Here is an 18,350-nt window from a genome sequence, read left to right as displayed (position 1 = left end):
TCTTGGCCGCCATCTTGGCCGCCATCTTGTCCGCCATCTTGTCCGCCATCTTATCCGCCATCTTGTCCGCCATCTTGGCCGCCATCTTGTCCGCCATCTTGTCCGCCATCTTGGCCGCCATTTTGTCCGTCATCTTGGCCGCCATCTTGTCCGCCATCTTGTCCGCCATCTTGTCCGCCATCTTGTCCGCCATCTTGGCCGCCATCTTGTCCGCCATCTTGTCCGCCATCTTGGCCGCCATCTTGTCCGCCATCTTGTCCACCATCTTGTCCGCCATCTTGTCCACCATCTTGGCCGCCATCTTGTCCGCCATCTTGTCCGCCATCTTGTCCGCCATCTTGTGTCCGCCATCTTGTGTCCGCCATCTTGTCCACCATCTTGGCCGCCATCTTGTCTGCCATCTTGTCCGCCATCTTGTCCGCTATCTTGTCCGCCATCTTGGCCGCCATCTTATCCGCCATCTTGTCCGCCATCTTGGCCGCCATCTTGTCCGCCATCTTGTCCGCCATCTTGGCCGCCATTTTGTCCGTCATCTTGGCCGCCATCTTGTCCGCCATCTTGGCCGCCATCTTGGCCGCCATCTTGTGTCCGCCATCTTGTCCGCCATCTTGTCCGCCATCTTGTCCGCCATCTTGGCCGCCATCTTGTCCGCCATCTTGTCCGCCATCTTGTCCGCCATCTTGTCCGCCATCTTGGCCGCCATCTTGTCCGCCATCTTGTGTTCGCCATCTTGTGTCCGCCATCTTGGCCGCCATCTTGTCCGCCATTTTGTCCGCCATCTTGTCCGCCATCTTGTCCGCCATCTTGTCCGCCATCTTGTCCGCCATCTTAGCCGCCATCTTGTCCGCCATCTTGTCCGCCATCTTGTCCGCCATCTTGTGTCCGCCATCTTGTCCGCCATCTTGTCCGCCATCTTGTCCGCCATCTTGTCCACCATGTTGTCCGCCATCTTGTCCGCCATCTTGGCCGCCATCTTGTCCGCCATCTTGTCCGCCATCTTGTCCGCCATCTTGTCCGCCATCTTGGCCGCCATCTTGGCCGCCATCTTGTCCGCCATCTTGTCCGCCATCTTGTCCGCCATCTTGTCCGCCATCTTGGCCGCCATCTTGGCCGCCATCTTGTCCGCCATCTTGACCGCCATCTTGTGTCCGCCATCTTGTCCGCCATCTTGTCCGCCATCTTGTCCGCCATCTTGGCCGCCATCTTGTCCACCATCTTGGCCGCCATCTTGTCCGCCATCTTGTCCGCCATCTTGTCCGCCATCTTGGCCGCCATCTTGTGTCCGCCATCTTGTCCGCCATCTTGTGTCCGCCATCTTGTGTCCGCCATCTTGTCCGCCATCTTGTCCGCCATCTTGTCCGCCATCTTGTCCACCATCTTGGCCGCCATCTTGTCCGCCATCTTGTCCGCCATCTTGTCCGCCATCTTGTCCGCCATCTTGGCCGCCATCTTGTGTCCGCCATCTTGTCCGCCATCTTGTGTCCGCCATCTTGTGTCCGCCATCTTGTCCGCCATCTTGTCCGCCATCTTGGCCGCCATTTTGTCCGCCATCTTTGCCGCCATCTTGTCCGCCATCTTGGCCGCCATCTTGTGTCCGCCATCTTGGCCACCATCTTGTCCGCCATCTTGGCCGCCATCTTGTCCGCCATCTTGGCCGCCATCTTGTGTCCGCCATCTTGTCCGCCATCTTGTCCGCCATCTTGTCCGCTATCTTGTCCGCCATCTTGTGTCCGCCATCTTGTCCGCCATCTTGGCCGCCATTTTGTCCGCCATCTTGTCCGCCATCTTGTCCGCCATCTTGTCCGCCATCTTGGCCGCCATCTTGGGTCCGCCATCTTGTCCGCCATCTTGGCCGCCATCTTGGCCGCCATCTTGTCCGCCATCTTGTCAGCCATCTTGTCCGCCATCTTGGCCGCCATCTTGTCCGCCATCTTGACCGCCATCTTGTGTCCGCCATCTTGTCCGCCATCTTGTCCGCCATCTTGTCCGCCATCTTGGCCGCCATCTTGGCCGCCATCTTGTCCACCATCTTGTCCGCCATCTTGTGTTCGCCATCTTGTCCGCCATATTGTCCGCCATCTTGTCCGCCATCTTGTCCGCCATCTTGTCCGCCATCTTGTCCGCCATCTTGTCCACCATCTTGTCCGCCATCTTGTCCGCCATCTTGGCCGCCATCTTGTCCGCCATCTTGTGTCCGCCATCTTGTCCGCCATCTTGTCCGCCATCTTGTCCGCCATCTTGTCCGCCATCTTGGCCGCCTTCTTGTGTCCGCCATCTTGTCCGCCATCTTGTCCGCCATCTTGTCCGCCATCTTGACCGCCATCTTGACCGCCATCTTGACCGCCATCTTGTCCGCCATCTTGTCGGCCATCTTGTCCACCATCTTTGTCGCCAAGGGGGGGTGGAGGGGGAAGGAAGATGTCACCTCTTGAAGTACATGCTCTCCTGGTATCGGAAATTTGAAAACAGCTGGTTTGTATGAAAAGTTAGTGTATAAACATTGCATACCTTGCGGCGCATTGCATTGCAATTTGATTGCATACCTTACGGCGCAGTACCAGGAGCTACCTCTTCCGTGGATGCTCTCCTGGTACTATACATTCGAAAACTGATGGTTTTCGAAGAAATTTTTCACGACCAACGGGAAAGTTAGTGTTTAAACATTGCATAACTTTCGACGGTTTTTGAGTAAAATTGCTGCAAAATTTTACTCGACTAACGGGAAAGTTAGTGTTCAAACATTGCATACTTTTCGGCGGTTTTCGACCAAAAATGCTGTATAAGGTGCTACCTGTTCCGTGGATGCTTTCCTGGTATCGGAAATCGGAAAACAGCTGGTTTTGTATGGAATTTCGTACCAGCCGACGGAAAGTTTGAGCGAGATGAAGGATGCTTTTGGTTTTATTGATATTACTTATTAGCGATCGTTCTCACGTGTTTGATAGTATGCAATTGTGATGGGCAAATTTGTCCCAAGTGGCAGATGTCATCTCTGGAAAAACATGCTCTTCTGGTATCGGAAATCTGAAAACAGTTGCGTGCGCGGCAACGGTATAGTGGTTTTCACAGTTGCCTAGTTTATTTGGTCATTTGACAAATTTGTCAGCATTTTATCAACTCTCGTGGCCCTGCACATATTAATGTGAATTTCGATCGTTCGCTTGATTTTCGCGTATTAAGTTTGATGCTCCAATTTTAGGTCGGTTGTCCGTGCGTCAAGAAATCCAACAATTTCTGGCCCGATCTCTTCGCTCATTGTGAAGACACTTGCGATCATTTCGTCACATTTACACTTGCATATTTACATCAGTATGAAACACACTATGTGCTCCTCAGGCAAAATTGGATAGTCAGTAGCAAATTGTAGGGATACAACACCACAAAGCACTCACTAATTTTTCTCAAACAAACTGAGTTTTCAATGCAAAAAACGAGACCGCTTTCAGCACGCACGACAATGTTTTAGCAAGACTACTATGATAGGTTCTTCACTGAATACATTATTTTTATATAAATGCATACTTGATTTTTTCAAGTATCGTTTTTCGTGTTCTTTTTTTAATTTAGAACAACGATTTCGCGGCGATGATCTTCAACCGTATGGATTTAGATTTGAAAATTTTAGAACAATTCCAGTCTAACAACGATGCAAATTTTACCGAGATTACAACAATGTAGTTTGAACAGTATTCTACACGGGGATATGATGAAGTGTTTGGACAGTTTGGGATGGGTGGACTTAAGCTGGACCTACAATCCAGCTTCGAATAAGTAATAATCAAGAAAGACAGAAATGGTATTCCAAGAACCATGAAATATCAAATATCGAACGGAAAAGAAAGTTCTAATGATTGCAATATGATTTTATTCCTAATCTATGACAATGCTAGCTATGACGTAGTACACTGACAGATTGTGTCGGTTATAACATCATTACCGGTAGCAATACGGCCTGGCCGTTCCTGAAAAAAAAAATATATCATTACCGGCTTGCAAACTTACAGAAATTGTGACAATCGTAATACTAAACACAATACTCCACCACAATACTGTTTCGAAACACGTAGGCTGGACATTTTCACGGTTCAATCGGTGAGAGAAAACAATACCACACCACGAGTATCGCAATGGCAATAGCTGGCAAATATTACGCAAGTGAAAACAAGCATGGTTTCTATTCTAGCATCTAACGGTATGATCATTTACGAACAGATGAAAAAACCCGTTCAAGAAATAGAATACATGAATAGGTTGAAGTAAAAGGGCATATAAGGGTTCACGGGGCGGCCAGATGGTGTATTGGTAGCGCAGTCGGTCTGTACAAGACAGGACCACGGAAAAATTTCATTTGGACCACCAAACCTCCGTACGCAGCACTTACTATCCTACGGGTAAATAAAGTAAAAAAAAACTAGAAATGGTTGGCTTAAACATCCTGAAGATGTCGTGCCGATAAAGAAGAAGGAGTTTGAATACACTGCATACTTCTCTTGCGTAGCCGTGTAACCGGGCCGAAATAGCTAATCAAATAAAAAAAAATTATCTTACCAAGGATATATAAAATCTAAGTATATCAATTTTCTACCTTTTTAATTAGATTTTGTGCTATAAATTAACTCTGCTGTAAAATTTTCAAAAATCGCACAATCGGAACAAGTTGTTTGGGGCCCCCCAACACGGCGAGGCCCTGGGCGACCGCCTACTCCGCCTCCCGTTTGATCCGCCGCTGACCATCAAAATTAAACATTAATGAGCTGTTTCGCTTTAAATTTTAATCAGCAAATAACTATTGGACGATATTACTACCCCTATGCGTAACATACAAAGAGACCCTTCTCCCGCCGGTCCCAATGGGGAACTTCTTCGGGAGACTTTTTTCGAAAAAAGAGTTAATAACACTTTCAAAATTATTGCCAACTGGATAAACGATCGCCATCAAACTTTCGGTGTCGGTGTTCAACCGTTGCGCAGTGGCGTTGTTTCCGCTCATAAATCACACTGACTTCCCGTACCGTGCGTACTCATGTTACGCCGCAGTTCCATAATTCTTGATGGCACGGGCGAACGAACCATCCATCGGTATCGAGTTACATCCGCGAGCGGAGTATCAAATCGGCAAGCGAGATTCAAGCTGTGGTTCGACGGTGGTCAAACATTGAAGCATAACATTTAATTTAATAAACTAAGCAACAGTTGGCGTTCTTCTAAACCGTTAGAGATGTTTATCTTATGCAATGGTTTTACAACAAAACTATATAAGAAAGTTCACCGTTATTTTAGTGTGGCTTATAAAGTTTATGTAATATATAAAATGATGTAAGAATCCACATAAGCTTTACAATATGTTATTCACAATTGTGCAATAACTTTAGTAAAGCAATTCTTTACGATGGATTTAAGTAGTTTACGAATCGCCAGCCAAAACTGCTTGCAATTATAGTAAGTTTCAATTGAATTTTCTACCGCTTTTCCCTCCGAGAACATCCGTTTGAATTCCGCGCAGATGTAGTTTGAAAGTGAAAAGATGGTTCCAACTTGTATCGCAAAATGGATACACCAAGCCCCCCAAGCCGGCGCTGGCATTAAAATGATAAACTGTAGCTGGATCGTTTGCTCCGCACAAACACACAAACGTGCCGTGCCGGGTATCCTTTTGCAAAAGCGAGAAAGTTAAGATTGTGCCACGAATGTATATAGAATCGTCGGTACCGAAAACTTTCCCACGATGCAAATTCGTAGACGGACGCGGTTTTGGTCCCAACAAAACGAAACGAACCTGGGAGCGAGAGAGAGACATTTAAGGATGCCACAGGAAGACAAACTTCGGGTCGTGAAGTCACGTACCGAACCAACGATGAGGTGGGGGAGGACCGATCTGGTGGCATTTCTGGAGGTGTGGTCCATGCCAGACATTAATGTTGCCACTTTTGTTGGCTCCGATGGGTAACATTTGGTGGTGCGAAATGACGTGCCGTACGGTTTTGGGAAATGATTAAGATTGCAAAAATTATGGTGGATTTCTTTTTTTTTTTTTAATTTGAAAACTGTTTGTGGTTGTATAAGTAATTTTCGGCCAACGAAAAAAAAAAACGAAACTCAAACTCCCCGACAAAACCTCTAATGGGATCGCTTTCATCCGTGCTACGTTAGATCTTTTCCCTCTACCGTAGCTCTTCGTTGGTTGTACAACTTTTGGATCGAATCGTTCTGTGTGTGTGTGTGTGCGTTTTCCTGCCATTCCTGTTTGATGTTGGTTACATTTGTATCTCATCGAGTCGTCTTGGCTTGGCTTTCCGTAACCAGAAAAACCAGAGTCACATTTTAATGGGTTTCTAACTAAATTTTCCCCAAATCGGTTTACCGCGGTTTACCCGAAACGAACGGAGTGGTATTTATTTACGGGTTGACTCCCGACGGGACGATAGGTTGTGATGCTGTAGGGAAGGATGTGGCTGAATGTTTATGGAAAAATCCACCACAGAGAAAACACCCCCAGTCGCGTTTGTAGCGAACTAATCGAAAGGTAGAAACTGTTTGTGGAGAAACGTGATACGAGACAACAAGACATTCATCTCATCAGGAGGAGAGTGAGGAACGAGAATAGAGCCACTGTCATACGGTTCAGTTCTTGACTAGCAATCAGCTGGCCACTGTTGCGCTCGCTTCATTTCTAATCCCCACGATTCCGTGACCCCATCACCGATCGGGGGTAGAATATATTAGTTTGCCACCAGCCAGCGATCGTCAAACAGAGTCGGTAGCGTTTTGCAATTAGGAAAACTTTACACAAAGTTACTCCGTCAACTCCAACGACCATATACTCGATGGGGAGGAGGGACAGTTGATGCTCGCATGGCACGGGAGCGTCGGTAGAATAACCTGGTGCTGTTGCTGCTGCTGCTGCTACTGCACCGCAACGTTTGATGTGGAGCAAAATGTAATCACAAAACCACGAAACCATCCCGCGGACAACCCGAAGCGAACGCAAATTAAAAGTCAACAATCTCAGGTCGACTCACTCACCTTTGGCGTACGGTGGCGGATTGGAAAAGTTCACCGTGCGCTGAGATTGTGCCAGTTATGGGGCGTATTCAAAGCGCGCGATGAAATGAAATACGTACCACCTGCCGAGCCTGTACCGTGGGATGGATATCACTACCGTCGGGTGAAGTGATTGCAACACGCTGTAACAGATGTCACTGGAGAAAGCAACATTCGAGCAAGGGGGCGAGGGTTCGGTAAATAAACGTTTATTTAGTTGATCTCATCATGAGCTCTTTATCATGTGCGAAAGGTAAAGGATTGGATGATGGATCTGTTTTGATTTAGGATGGGGGGGGGGGGGGTGGGATTCTTTCTTTTGATTGGCTTTCTCGTTCGTGCGTTATGATAGCAGTTGACTGCATAAACTCTTTTTTCCCTAAAATCCTTAAAATGATGTTTCACAAAATTATGAAGCATAACTATGCTCACAATATAACATTTTTACTCCCGATCGCGATTTACAGTGAGTAACATAACTATAGGATCGCTAGCATAAAATAATGATTTTGATAAATAAAGTTATTTAATAATTATTTCAAATATTGTTTTAAATAAATTCCTCTTTTTTTAATTATCTAGTAACTCCCACCATGCAAATATTATGACTTCAATATGAAGTTCTAAACATTTTGGTAAATGGTTTTTTTATATATGGTACCTTGTTAAAAGGCACGTTATAATTTTAATTTTTTTACATCAAACTGAATAAACAAATGTTTCAAATAAAGAAACACATTGCTGTTTTTTTATAACCACAGGATGTACAGGAAAATAAAAACATTAAGAGAAATTTACCTATTATTTACCTTTACCTATAATTCACATATATAGGCACATTTATTACTTTATAATAATTTATTAAAAATAAGAAAATAATCATAATAATCTAAGTTCTTCGTGACTATTGAAATCATTTTGTCTATGGCTTCATTTGTTATTTCCAAAAAAGAAACAAATGGGGTTATACTTATGTTACTTATTGCTTCTTACTGTAAAACAATAAGTTTTTGTTTTAAATCATACAAACCTTTGAAAGTCATTTGGAACTGGGAATTTTACTTAATATTAAACCCCTTAAAGATCATTATCGCACAAATAATGATCAAATTCAGATCAACGACCATGGCAACATTGTAACCGTGCGTCAGGGGGTCCGTACAATAAATAATACTCTTTCCGCTGCCGAACCGATCGCGGGCAATAAACAGCAACAAAAACGCATACGGAACGGAAACATGTGCTTCAATGTTTACATTCCATTCATTCAGCTGCAATCAAAATGCTAGCTGCGATCGCACTTGAGCTTCATTCAACTTGTTTGCGGAATTTACATTTATAAGGCGGCGTGATCAACGATCTCAAAACCGCATTAAACCGCGAAGATTAATGGATATAATGCGCTATCATGCGGCAGTTCCCTTTTCAGCGATCAATCGAACGCAAAGCATTTGAGCGGTGCAAAACGATCCGGGGCGCACCGAAAACGCTTGGCCCGTAGCGTGGAGAAATGAAGATTAACTATGCGGTGGCTTCTCGAGATGTCAAGCCTCCCATTATGTTGCCGGCGGGACGTGTGCGTAATGTTGCCCATTCAGATGTCAATCAAATGGAAAGCATTCTGTCCGGTTCAGTTGATGTAATTTCCGTTTATCCGCCGCTTTGCTCGGTGTGTGCGGATGGGCAAAACAGGAGGGAAAATACAACGGTTAGCATGTTTCGTTTTTTTTTGTTGGTCGTCGTCGTTATACGATCTATTAATATTAATGATATTTTCTTCACCATAGTTTTGTTGTGCGTTGACTATTAAAATGTATCACTTCGAATTGTGTGTGTGTGTTTTTGTGGCTTCGTTTTTATGTTGCTTCAATTACACCGCCAATACCGGCGATACTGATCCATAATTGATGGTTTCAGTGTTTACGCCATTATTAAACCGATTTGAGTGGCAATCGGTTGATTGATGGATACGTCGTACGTGACTTAATTGAAATGTTATTCCTCCTAAAGGTGTCCGCTAGCGCCATCGACAGGATGGGAACGGCACGGCGGTTTGTTTTGTATGTATAGCGAAACCGGCCGTTTGGCTGTAAAGGTTGAGGGTACAAGAGATATTTAGATTAAGTGTGATATGAATTATTAATATCGGCGTATTAACGTTAGTCGTGTTGCTATTTTTTTAATATGTGATCGTTGTACGGCCGTTAATTAAATGTTCGAGTGGGATGGTTTGCTTGTAACGGAGCGGTATTTGATAACTATGGAGATTTGTTGTAACGAAAACACCTAAACACCTAAAACGCTTACTTCCCTGGTGGTGATTTATTATGCCTATAACATCTCCTTTTCATGCACGGATTCAACATATTCTGACGGTTCTGACGGTGCTTTGGATTTGAATTTGTTATCGCAGGACTTCTGGGATTCTCAGCCAGCCGGAATGGACCTTGGTATTGACGAACAGTTGTCAAATATTGTCAATTGATATAATCCACATAATAATATGATAAGATAAGGATAATATTTCCAAATTGCTAAATTGTTGTATGACCTTCCTGAGCGAATCTTCAACAACGTAAGGCTCAAATATAGCAAGAAATCTCCGGTATTCAACTAGAAATGGCCTAACAATTAAATGGAAAACCCTTAACAATGGTTCAATTTGTGGAGCAACATCTGGAAGTGGATACTTTGCGAAAATCGCTTTCAAAAAGTGACCACACAAATAATCATTTTCAATAATGAAAATGTGTTTAAATATAACATTTTAATGGTTTTTAAGTTACACGAATAGTAAAACCTCAAAACCCCACCCTGTGGATAAACGATTCCATCACAGGGTGCAATCTTGACCTGCGATCGTCCTCCTTCATGGAGTGTTACAATGAAGGCAGAGTTGAGGTGAGGCTCATCGTTAGGTAACGCTACGCTGCGATACAAATTGAATTTTAATCCGGAAACCGTGTATAACACACGGGCGTCAAAATCAACGCACCGATCGAATCGAATGCAGTTTGGTTTTTCCTTCAAACTTCCACCAAGTACACCAAGGGCAAGGTTTTTTTTGCTTCTGGTGCGTTGTTGTTTTCAAGCCATTTAGAGAAGGGCCACCGTTTTGGGAAGGGATGGTACAGAAGCTTTAATGGCTTCGCTTTACTACATTTGGGGGCCCAGTTTACACACCCCGTACGGTTATTAGAGTGTGAGACACGTTAGTGTTACGATCGCCGCTACTAAGTGTGTGCCGTTTGGACGTGGGAGCTTTGCGGCATTTGGTACCATATACCGCATCCGAAGTGTGCTATCGAATCGCTATCAAAAGGGGCAGGACATCAAAGACCAGCATTCCAGGCAGGTACGAAGAGCAGTGTCTTTATTTAGCAAACGATTTTATACATTCTTGTCCCTTTTGAGGGGATCTCACCGTATGTGAGATGCATACACATGATTGCAGTGGCGTATGGAGTTTGTTGGTGTGCGGACGGTTCAAGTGCGCATTTGTGCACGAATTATGCACGGGCACGAGTTGTTGCTCACTTGACCCACAGGCTAGCGCCGAGTGTAGTGGAGTGACCCAAAACGTTCCACTTCCTTTTGGGTTTTGCATCTGTCCATACAAACTACAATTTTTTATTAGACAATGTATAATTCCACCCCGACTGCGACTAATAAAAACCTGCCAAAAATCGTTCGCTTTATGACAGTCTTTCGCTTTTTGTCCGTTCCTTTGCAGTGAAGATGTTCAAATCCAAACCCACCTCGCCGAACGAACCGTCCCCAGTGCCCGGCCATCCCGACCAGGACGGCACCGGGATGCATATTACGCTGAACCCCTCGTCACGGGCCACCAGCCCCAGCTCCATGGTGGGCAAACCGAGTGCCACACCGTCGCCCACACCTTCCGCCAACCCGCAGCCCGCCACAACCTTCGGCCACAACCAAACGAGCGCCAAGAGCATCAACAACAACAACCGGAGCAGTAGCAACAGCAAGGCAAACAGCAAACCGAGCGGCAAGGGTGGAGGCAACGGTGGTGACGGTGGCGGCACGAAGATCCCCCAAAAGAAGAGGAAAAGTTCGGACGAGGAGAGTGACATCATTGGCGAACTGATCGGGGACTACGGCAAGTGGCAGTTCGTCATGACGTTTTTGCTATCCCTGTTCCAGGTGCCGAACACGTTCCACATCTACTCGCCTACATTTCAGGTAAGTTGGCCTTGTTTTTTGGTGGGGAATCTTCCTGCAGTGGAGCGAGAACACGAGACTCGATACAGTGTAACAGTGTTTTCTCCTGTTTGCTAATTATTTCTCATTAAATTCTTGCAATATCTAAACTACATAAAGTAATCCATTGAAGTTCGATACAGTGACATACAAAAAAGGCCCACACTGTAACCGCCTGTAATCCATTGTTTTCGCTTCCTGTTGTGCCGTTTCGGTCGTGCTTCAGCTGCAAAACCCGTGTACGACAGATTTGCGACATGCCAAGAATTCGCATCAAGATAATTAGACCAATTGAAAGCACCGGGCGTCTCGTGTTCTCGCACCACCCTGCACGGTCTCCCAACCGTTCTCCACGCGCTGTGGGACATACATAGCGCAAGCAAAAACCATTTCAATATTCATACGGTGTCCCATTTCCCGGTTAATGTTGCGCATAATCAATCCGTCCTAGGCAGCAGATAAAAGCTTCTGGTGCCGACGGCCAACACATCTAGCCGATGTCCCGATCGACCGGTGGCGGAACGTGACGGGTTCGGTGGAAAATTGCCGGATGCTGAATTACGACTGGAATGCGCTAACGAGCGCCCAGCTGTCGATGGTAAGTAGCGCGTACCCAGGGTCCTATCCTTCGCTTCTCCTTTTTGGCGCACCCTGTTGCTTTGTGGTTGTGTTTCTTTTTGAAGAAAAAGGAAAACGAACCGCACCGAAGGCGGAAAAATTACTTCCAACTATTGCCGCAGGACAATTGGTGGTTTGGTTTGGTTTTCTATTCTGGATGAGGAAATATGTTGTATATCTTACCATAGAATTCCTTGTTGTCCATCATGTGCTTGAAACCTACATTCTCTTTCCAATTTTTGTTTTAGGGCAACTTTTCGCTACCGCAGAACCTCACCGATACGGTGGCGTGTAGCGCCTGGGAGTTTGACGTACAGGACAACCTCGGCAACACCTGGTCCTCGGAGTGGAATCTCGTCTGCGACAAGGAGTACCTGAAGAATGTGGCCGAGATGTTCTTCCTGGCGGGCGTCGCAACCGGCGGCATCACGTCCGGCGTACTGTCCGACAAGTTTGGCCGCAAAATGATGCTCTTCATCTCTGCCGTCCTGCAGTCGATTTTCGGTGAGGGCAAACAGTTTTTGCCACAGCCTGCTAGGTAACGAAACCAAACGCTTGCTAACGATTTCTCCATTGCGTTCCATTGGCACCCAGGGTTGGCGCTTTACTTTGCCGATTCGTTCGAGTTCTATCTTGTGCTGCGGGCGCTGCTCGGGATCGTCTCCGTGTCGGTGACGTACGCGGGACTCATACTGGCGATCGAGTACGTGGATGGGAAGTGGCGTACGATCGCGGGCATGTACAACCTGTTTCCGCTGCCCGTCTCCTATATTATGATCTCCGGCATTGCCTACCTGACGCAGGACTATCGAAATTTGCAGCTGTGCATTGGACTGCCGGGAGTGTTTCTGTGCTTGTTGTGGTAAGTAGAAATAACCGAATAACCTTAAAAAACATTGGTGGAAACAATTTGTTCAACTAAAAGTACACATGGCATTATGTATGGTGAATTTCAATTAGTGTTGGAGCTTAAACTAGTAAATCTAAATGTCTATTACGAAGATTCGTGAATTGCAAATGAACCACCATTACAGGAACCTCAGGAGTTCTCAGGAATTTCTAGACAGTCTTCTTCTACTTGGCAGAACAGACTTCTAAATAATGTCAATCCATAATTTCTGGCTTACTCTCTTGTGTAGTCGATTAGTAAAGTCCTTACTACAGGGAAACGATACGGATAGAAATTTGTATCAGCCATGTTTTGTGAGAGCCGTGGAGATATTCTACCCCAAGACTCAGACCTTTCAACATTTTTTAGACACGCACCTTTGCACGGATCATGCGTCTTTGAAGTTTTACGATTCGCATAACTATTTATTTAAGAATAATATGAATAATTAGTGCCTATTAATTAAATGATTTACTTAAAATAATTGTCCAATCTTTAGAACCCCACTTTAAATGATATCCAATGAAATAAGTTTACTTGCTATGCAACACCGAACTCGTCTCGCGATGTTACGGACGAATGAAATTCTGCTCAATCTGTGGAAGATCCTCCCCAATGGTCAGTCATAAATTAAACCACACACGAACCGCTTCACCTGTCAAACCAGCGGAACCATTTCACAGACCATTTGATGGTCGATGGAGTACATAGCGCATGTCGCTGCAACTTGTTGCTTCTCGACTGTCCATAAATTTTCCCATTCCCTCCGTATCAGGTTACAGCACGCAAGAATGGCCGAAAGTAGTATCTTCGCCCACACCCGACCGGGTCCGGGTGTTTTTAGGGCGGGGAATTTTTGTTGAAGTGATCGCTTAAAAATAGGTTAGCTTCTTTCGGCCAACTCCAACCCCGCCGTGTGAACAAATGATACAGATGTGGCGCTATTACTATTTTACGAATGGAAGGCATGCACATGTTCAAAGCACCATCCACCGGCCAAACCGACCCGTCAGTGTGAAGCTAATTAAGCTCAAAAAATCATCACCAGATAATGAGATGCCAAACTGATGAACAATTCAATCTCGGGAAAGAATGCACATACCATCATACCGGTGTGGAGTTTGTTTTCTGTTTTGCCACCAAACAAACACCACGACCCAGTGGTGCCAGCTGTCTTCCTTTTGCGAATAATTTTTCGACATTGTTAAGCTAGAGGACAACACGTCAATCCAAGCAAAACTTGCAAAACAATTCCAACTGGGGGTTGAGCGCTGGCGGCAAACAACACGCTGCCGGTATCAAAAACCTAACACACGATGGCGTGGAAAATGGTGCCGACCTTCGGATGCTTCCATGTTTACATCAATTTCACTCACGGTTCACGGTTGGCATTTGCACAATCTCGCCGCCAGGGGGGAGGGTTGCACCTTTCCCAGTGTGCCATCCCGCCCGGAATGTGTTGTCTGCACGCGGGCCAGGGTAATACGATATGTGGCGAGCGTTGGAAAATGGTGCTTCCGTTGCAAATTAGCAATTAGTGGTAGTTTTGCTCGGTAAAAGGCATCCTTCCGAACCGTTGGTCGGCACCATTGACCAAGTCGACTTGGCTGTGGTTTGACATCGGAATGTCGGTACGGCATGTTGTCTAGCGTTTGTGTCAACGATGGGGCACGCATTAAATTTGTTGTACTCGCACACCCTAAACAAGTCCTTTCGTCATAAGCAAGGGTGTTTGTTGAAAATAAGGCGCCCAACCGATGTGTAGGAACGCGTACCTGTTTAAACTTCAAAACATCGATCGAAATGGCAAAAACAATTAGCCAGTTTTAGAATTGAAACCGTTGTCTTCATCTTGTCCTGCTTTTAGGTTCGTCCTGCCGGAATCACCCCGCTGGCTACTGTGCAAAGGTCGCATTACCGAGGTGAAGGAAGTCATCCGTAAGGCGGCCGCCTTCAACAAGCGCCCGTTGCCCGACAATTTGGACAAACTGCTGAAACCGCCGGTGGACGAGGAGGAAACGGCGGCCGGTGTGTGCGAGCTGTTCCGTTCGAAATATTTGCGTCTGGTGACATTTTGCTTCCTGTGCATTTGGTTCACGATGAATCTCGTCTACTACGGTTTGGTACTGAACATGAACAGCTTCGGTGGCAACATTTATCTCAACTCGGTAAGTCAATTTCTGTGCGGCTGTTGCTGCGCGTCGTACGGTGTTCAAATTTAAACATCGCTATAAAAAATTCGTTATGCGCCTGGCGGTATGCAACCCGCTGTACACAGCTCGAATGCACCTGCATTGATTTGCTCTCTTGCTAACTTCCGCAGGCGCTTGCCGGTTTGGTGGAAATTCCTGCGATTGCACTAGCCATGTACATCATCAACCGTACCGGCAAAAAGTGGCTGTTCTGTGCGACCTTCTTTGCTGCCGCCCTGGCCTGCCTGTGTGCCGCGATCGTCGAGGGAAAGCCGGAATTTTTAGCGATGAAAATAACGTTCGTGATGATCGGTAGGAGTACAATGAACACAGTTGCCTTTCTTTCGGTAGCTTTACAGCTTAACATTTTCTACTGCAGGTAAATTCACTATTAGTGCCGGTAACACGATTATGCCGGTGTATACGGCCGAACTGTACCCGACCGCAATACGCAACGTAGGTGTCGGGGCCTGCAACTTGGCTGCCGGGTTTGCTCTCATCCTGACGCCATATTTGTCGATGTTGGTAAGTAAACATTGCCGGGTTTGGAATAAACATAGCCTTGGTTAATCATTTTCCTACATCCGCAGACGAAAATTGAGGACCATCTGCTGATGACACTGCTAACGGCTTGGTGTATTTTTGGCGCAATTGTGATCATTTTCCTGCCGGAAGCCATGCAACATCACGAACACGAGGAGCATGACGAGGACAAGTGAGTGGAGTCCCCGATTACTTGTCATTCTAGTAATTAATTCTACAATAGAAAAAATCATCTCCTCACTTATTCAACAGGGAAATCGATACACAGACAGCTGCTTAGGGTGCGCGTCCAATGCAACGCGAGCTGGTCGAACGGACCACAGCAAAAACATCACTTTCCATGACGGCTAACCCACGGAGCGGAAGCTAGAGTATCGTACAGAAATGATCAACGATCAATACAACTGCAACTGCCATATCTACTCCCTGCACGAGTTTCGTAGTACATGGAGCATACTTGATTGACCCAAAACCTCAAACTCCAACAGTCACATCCGAACCATGGACCATGGCTTCGGTTCCGTCAGTGAGGGTTGTTCCTCAATTTTATTCTAAACGGTCAATTGTATGGGAACGTTTTCGAATGGGCGGAAAAGAAATGTCCCATTCCAAACGACATTGATGTATAGAACCGCTTGTCCGCAAAGAATCGCACGCGAAGGTCCTCACAAATTCCTAATCCAACCTGGTAAACGCATGGTAGCATTTATGTTGTAACACACTGAACCATTTCGTTTAGCCGACACACAGCTCACCCCAAGAACAAAGATGGTTACAATAGGCATAAGTGTAATAGCAGCGTAAAGTTCAATAGGAAGCGAACATTTCGATTTACATCTCGCGTTCGTGTTGCGCTGGCTGGTCCAGGGGCAACGAAACGAGATCGAAACTGTCGTTGTGACCGGTTCACAAATAAGCATAAACTCAACTGCAACAAATGAAAAAAACACAGTCATTACCATTAAACCAATAGTTGCTGAACCCACTACCCCATCTACCGGCTAGTGTTGTAGATCTTCCAGGGCAGGAAGGCAGGAGTTTAGGACGAGATTTTGTATCGTACCGTTTAGTAACACGCCCATGCCAACCCAATTCTTCTTCTTCTTCTTCTTCTTCTTTTCCAAAAGAAGAAGAGCTTCTTCTTTTAACGTATGACAGATGTAGAGGGCGGCAAAACTAATTTGTGTGGTATGTAGACCATTTGTAAAGTAGCTACTCATGATACAAATAATCTGCAGCAAAACCGATCAATGGGCGATCAAATAGTAACAGTGCTTTAGGTGTGTATTTTAAAAGCTTCGACATGGCGTTAGGAGGGGAAAAACAAGAGGATAACACTATACTAAGGGCCAAAATGTTGCAAACCCTTTAAAAGGTCGCTCTCTTTCTCTTGCTGTCCTTTTTGATGTCCCCGGTAGGGTTGTTATGTGTTACATCCACCCAACCAAAATAACAAACATCATTGTAGCAAGTAGCATGGCCTAGCGCATCTATCCCGAACATGGAGAGAGAGAGTGGGTTCGTCTATGTTAGCTGTACTTAAACGTTAATGTGTCATGTGTCGTGTACCAGTATGGGGTAATATCCTTCGTCACACTTAGCCTACCAAAAACGAATTGCATAAGAAGCAGGTGATTGTTTTTTCGTGTTCGCTACCAAGCGCGAGCACACGCTCGTGTTAATAGTTAAGCAAAAGGATGAGCATATATAGAGGGTTGATCGTTAATGTGGATTGTTATTGATGGCCGTGTCGGTGGTGATGACTGTTTCAATCGAGATTATAATACATCTATATTCAATAGGGGCGTTGTAATGCGAAGGAAAACGCGACAAGCTAATCAAGCTGGCAAAGGATGGGTTGTTATAAGAATGTTTAGCAAATAGTTTATAAAAAGCCAAACACACGCAGACACAAGAAGGATCAAACAGACATTCATGCGATACATTCAGCTGTGTGCAATCAGTTGGTAGCGGGTCTGTGTTTGTTATTGTTGGAGCAATGGAAGCTTTCCAATTTATTTATTTCGCTCGTTTCGTACTTAAGCATTACTACAGCATCCAAACAAACGCGATCAGGCAGACGGCGAATATCGATTGGCGACACTCTCCAGCAAACTCAATTTGGTTGGTGTCGTTTTATTTTTAATTGTAAGAAGCTATCAAGCAAACAAAGAAAGGTATTAGAGCATTTAGCTAGAGGCGAAGGTGGCGATCCACCACGACGAGCAGAGTGTGTGTGTGTGTGTGTCCAGATGAGTATTAAGCGATCGGAGCAAATGAAGCTGCAGCGTAGAAAAAATAGACGGGCAAAATGCTAATGCACACGCCGGTGCTAGTGTAAGAGGCTGATCGTCATTGTATATATCCTTTCCACGCATACACACTACATACCACGGGCCGGGCAGACGAAAAAGGATACGTGAGCGCGAGTAACCAATACCGTACATGAGTGTGAAAACCGTCTTAACCGCTCCGAAGGCGAGTATGAGTAGTTTCCAATACGCTAGACATAATAAATGTGGTACACTACCGTATACTGGCTGTGGTACGCGATCTTCACTACGCGCATGCTTAAAACCATCCGAACCAACTCGGTCCACTCATTAGACCGTTAGGCACACGACGACGAGCGGCAATTGAGCAGCTAATGCGGTGCCACTTACAAAACAACGCACCCCCGACCAAAGTTCTTTAGGGCCTAAACGATCGTCTAATGGGTGTCAGGCTTGCACTCCGTACATCCGTGTGATGTATCTACAATTTTCACGCACCGACGACCTTCGAGCCGTATGGTCAGCAGTATTGATTCAATTTCCCACCAGAGGGCATCCGTTGTCGGTACG

The 18,350-nt window shown here is 45.7% G+C and overlaps 1 protein-coding gene across 1 annotated transcript in view; it reads left to right on the top strand.

Moving 5' to 3' along the window:
• Positions 1–16,594, top strand: part of LOC128310305 (organic cation transporter protein) — a 35,427-nt gene extending 18,833 nt beyond the window's left edge. The window contains exons 2-10 of the mRNA XM_053046911.1: positions 10,775–11,247; positions 11,717–11,863; positions 12,132–12,387; positions 12,478–12,745; positions 14,640–14,940; positions 15,096–15,276; positions 15,344–15,489; positions 15,555–15,679; positions 15,760–16,594. Coding sequence (XP_052902871.1) covers positions 10,775–11,247; positions 11,717–11,863; positions 12,132–12,387; positions 12,478–12,745; positions 14,640–14,940; positions 15,096–15,276; positions 15,344–15,489; positions 15,555–15,679; positions 15,760–15,787 — 1,925 coding nt within the window. The 3' untranslated portion in view covers positions 15,788–16,594. The remainder of the gene's footprint in view (positions 1–10,774; positions 11,248–11,716; positions 11,864–12,131; positions 12,388–12,477; positions 12,746–14,639; positions 14,941–15,095; positions 15,277–15,343; positions 15,490–15,554; positions 15,680–15,759) is intronic.
• The last annotated feature ends 1,756 nt before the right edge of the window (positions 16,595–18,350 follow it).

This window comes from Anopheles moucheti, chromosome 2 (genome assembly GCF_943734755.1).
Source record: "Anopheles moucheti chromosome 2, idAnoMoucSN_F20_07, whole genome shotgun sequence".
Taxonomy (NCBI): Eukaryota; Metazoa; Arthropoda; class Insecta; order Diptera; family Culicidae; genus Anopheles; species Anopheles moucheti.
This window is presented reverse-complemented; position numbering and strand designations above follow the sequence as displayed.